Here is a 3,826-nt window from a genome sequence, read left to right on the forward strand (position 1 = left end):
TTATGATCCATCTGCTGTCCACTGTATACTGGGAGCATTTTTAGGATCTGCAGGAGCCTCCCCTGTGTGCATTCTCTGATGGGAAATAAGGGTTCTCCTCTGAATGAAGCTCTTTCCACACTCCAGGCATTGATATGGTTTGTCCCCTGAATGGATCTTCTGATGGGATGCAAGGTTTCGTCTTTGACTGAAGCTCCTCCCGCACTCGGAACACTGAAACGGTTTCTCCCCCGTATGGATCCGCTGATGGGAAGCAAGGTGAGCGCTCTGGCTGAAACCTCTTCCACATTCTGAGCACTGGTAAGGTTTCTCTCCAGTGTGAATCCTTTGGTGTGAGGTGAGATACGTGCTCCGACTGAAGCTCTTCCCGCACTGCAAGCATTCATACGGTTTCTCCCCTGTGTGGATTCTTTGGTGAGAAGAAAGGCTTGTGCTCCGGCTGAAACTTTTCCCACATTCGGAGCATTTGAACCGATCCTCCCCGGTGTGTGTTCTTCGATGTGAAGACAGCTGAGTACTCCAACTGAAGGTTTCTCCACACTCTGAGCACTTACAAGGTTTCTCCCCTGTGTGAATCCTTTGATGGGAATTAAGATCTGTTCTGTTTCCAAAACTCTTCTCACAATCTGAGCATTTATATGGTTTTTCTACCAAGTGGATTTTTTGATGGGACAACAGGTTACGTCTCCAGCTAAAGCTTTTTCCGCATTCGGGACATTTATACGGTTTCTCCCCTGTGTGGAGTCTTTGATGTGAATTGAGGTGCGTATTCCGACTGAAGCTCTTTCCACACTGGGAGCATTTATACGGTTCTTCCCCTGTGTGCATTCTTTGATGTAAGCTCAGTTGAGTATTCCATCTGAAAGTTTTCCCACATTCTGAGCATTTGTAGGGTTTTTCCCCAGTGTGAATTCTTTGATGGGAATTCAGATCTGTTCTTTTTCTGAAAGTCTTTCCGCAATCTGTACATTTATATGGTTTTTCTCCTAGGTGCATTTTTGATTGGGAAAAGTTGCACTTCCAGTTGATGCTCTTTCCACCTTCAGAACATGTGTGCGAATGGTTTCTTTGATGTAAAGTAAAGCATGTGTACCATCGGAAGCTTTTCCCACAGTCTAAACATTTGTATGGTTTTTCTCCAGTGTGAATTCTTTTATGTGATGAGAGGGTTGAGCTACGGCTAAACTTCTTCCCGCATTTCAGGCAAATGTATGGCTTCTCACCGGTGTGTGTTCTCATATGTAATGTAAGGGTGGTGCTTTGCGTGAAGCTCTTTCCACACTCCAAGCACTTAAATGGTTTTTCACCAGTGTGGATTCTCCAGTGCGTATCAAAGATTGATTTATAAGTGAATGTTCTCCCACACACAGGGCATGTGTTCTTTCCTTGGGCTGGGGGGATGTCCTGGGACTCAGCACCATGAGAAGCGGAGGAGACATTCCCCTTCTTCTGTTCCACTTCAATTTTTCTTCTTCGCCGTTTCTCTTTTGTAAATTTGGCTGCATCACATGAGACCTGGTGTGGTTCCCCTTCTGCTTTGATCTTCCACCCATTGCCTGCTGAAAGAAAGAAAGGAAGATGGTAAGATCTGAAGCAAAAGCATCTTTAACACCTGTGCCAGCCGAAGTTTCTGAACAGTCTTCAAAGGCAGACCCAGATTGATTGTTCTGCAGCAGACTAGCCTAGGTGTGATCAGAGCGAGGCTGACAATATGATGCAGTTAGCTGTTCTTGATACTGACAAAACAGAAAAGACTTTCATCTATGGCAGGATTTACCTCCCCATTAACTCTACTAATTATTTATTGAAGGATAGTTGCATAAAGAGTACTTAGCTATGATCACTATACAGAAACTCTAAGTTCAGAGCAATCTCTTTCAGCAGGAAGAAACAGCAATAGGAGAAGTCACTGGCCTGTATTCCTCTGCTTGTGAAATTTCAGGCTGTCTGGTTGGCCTCTGCAGGAAATGGGAGACTGGACCAGATGGACCAATGGTCTAATCCAGCAGGGCTCTTCCTGAATACTAACTCCTCAGGTACCAAGGAAGAAGAATCATTAATACAATGCCAAATGAAACCTCTTGAAACTAATCGTGATATTTCCAAACATATTTTTTTACAATGGAAACTCACCCACACTTGATATTCTGTTGCTTCTCATGGGTAATGAGCACATTCAGACCTTGTCAAGCCATTGTGTGGGGGGAACCCTTTTAGTTTGCAGATTGCAAGAACACAAGAGGCTTACCTAGAGTGGCCACATTCCCACAATTCTCCAGCATGACTTCGACATACAAGGCTCTTTGGTCCGGATCCAGCAGAGCCCACTCCTCCAGGGTGAAAGACACAGACACCTCATCGAAGGTCACCAGACACTGAAAGGCAAAGAAAATTGTCCATTCTCCCATTTTTTTAAAACCTTCCCTTCTTCTAAAGAGGCCAGAGTGGCAGTGAAAGTTCTCCTCTCCCCCACTTTATCCTCCCAACATTCTTGCAAGGTAGGCTAGGCAGAGAGAGAGACAGCAGGGCTCAAAATTTTCAACAGGTTTCACAGAGGAGAGAGGATTTTAAACTGAGTTTCTCCAGACTTTGTCCAACGCCGAGATTACTGTTCCTCAGTGGCTCTCTAATATAAGAGTTCTTTTCCTTGGGCACACAAGCCCAAGGCTAGTTCAGGAAAACTCTCTACATCCTCTCACAGGATTCAGGACCATAAACAATGGGCTGAAATTAAATCAAAAGAGTTTTCAGCTAAACATTAAGAAGAACATCCTGGCAGTTAGAGTGGTTCCTCAGTGGAACAGGCTTTCTCAGAAAGTGATGGGCTTCTTTGGAGGTTTTTAACTAGAGGCTAGATGGCCATCTGACAGAAATGCTGACTCTGTGAGCAGGAAGGGTTGTGTCAGTGCTTGGCTCTCACGGCCCTTTCTTACATGCCCAGGGTAATGCTGATGGAGAGCCAGCATGGTGTAGTGGTTAAGAGTGGGGGACTCTAATCTGGAAAACTGGGCTTAATTCCCCACTCCTACACATGAAGACTGCTGGGTTATCTTGGGTTAGTCATAGTTCTCTCCGAACTCTCTCAGCCCCACCTACCTCACAAGGTGGCTATTGCTGGGAGGGAAAGGGAAGGCGATTGTAAGCCACTTCAAGACTCCTTAAAGGTAGAGAAAAGCAGGGGGATATGAACCAACTCTTCTACTACTACTTTGGGGTCAGGAAGGAATTTTCCTCCAGGCCAGATTGGCCAGGGATCCTGGAGGTTTTTTGCCTTCCTCTGGGCATAGGGAAGGGGTCACTGGGGTTGTGAATTTCCTGCTATGTGCAGGGGGTTGGACTAGATGGAGGTTCCTTCCAACTCTATGATTCTAAGATTCCTGAAAGATGCTCCTAACATTATTCAACTTGTTTCCTGCCTTGCTCCTTGGTAAGAGGGCGGTGTGCACAAAAGGGCATGAAGCAAAACCTTCATTGTGACCAAATAACAAACATTATCTAACGTTTTCCTTCTTCTTTTAACACCAAAACCTTTCTGACTCATAAGAAAAGACCTGCTGAATCAGGCCAGCGGTCCTTCTAGTCCAGCATCCTGTCTCACACAGTGGCCAACCGGTTCCTCGGGAGGTCCAACAACAGAATCCATCACCTCTTCTCTGTAGCCTGAACTAATGCCCCCCAATGCCAGTCCCCATACTGTGACCCCCCATCCCATTTTCTAACAGGGGTCTCACCCTCATTGGGCACAGGGCTACCCATTCAACCACTGCTATACCAGTTCATTCCTAAACAACAGACATTGTACATTTCAACTAGTGGTGGAAAGTGC

General features: G+C 45.6%; 1 protein-coding gene across 1 annotated transcript; it reads right to left on the bottom strand.

Annotated features, from left to right (window-relative positions):
• Positions 1 to 1,440, bottom strand: LOC130477064 (zinc finger protein OZF-like; the record flags this gene model as incomplete). The annotated part of the gene is made up of 1 exon (XM_056849092.1): positions 1 to 1,440. A coding segment is annotated over one exon (1,440 nt), but the record flags the coding sequence as incomplete, so codon positions are not given.
• Between the last annotated feature and the right edge of the window lie 2,386 nt (positions 1,441 to 3,826).

Source organism: Euleptes europaea, chromosome 1, assembly GCF_029931775.1.
Source record: "Euleptes europaea isolate rEulEur1 chromosome 1, rEulEur1.hap1, whole genome shotgun sequence".
Lineage (NCBI taxonomy): Eukaryota > Metazoa > Chordata > Lepidosauria > Squamata > Sphaerodactylidae > Euleptes > Euleptes europaea.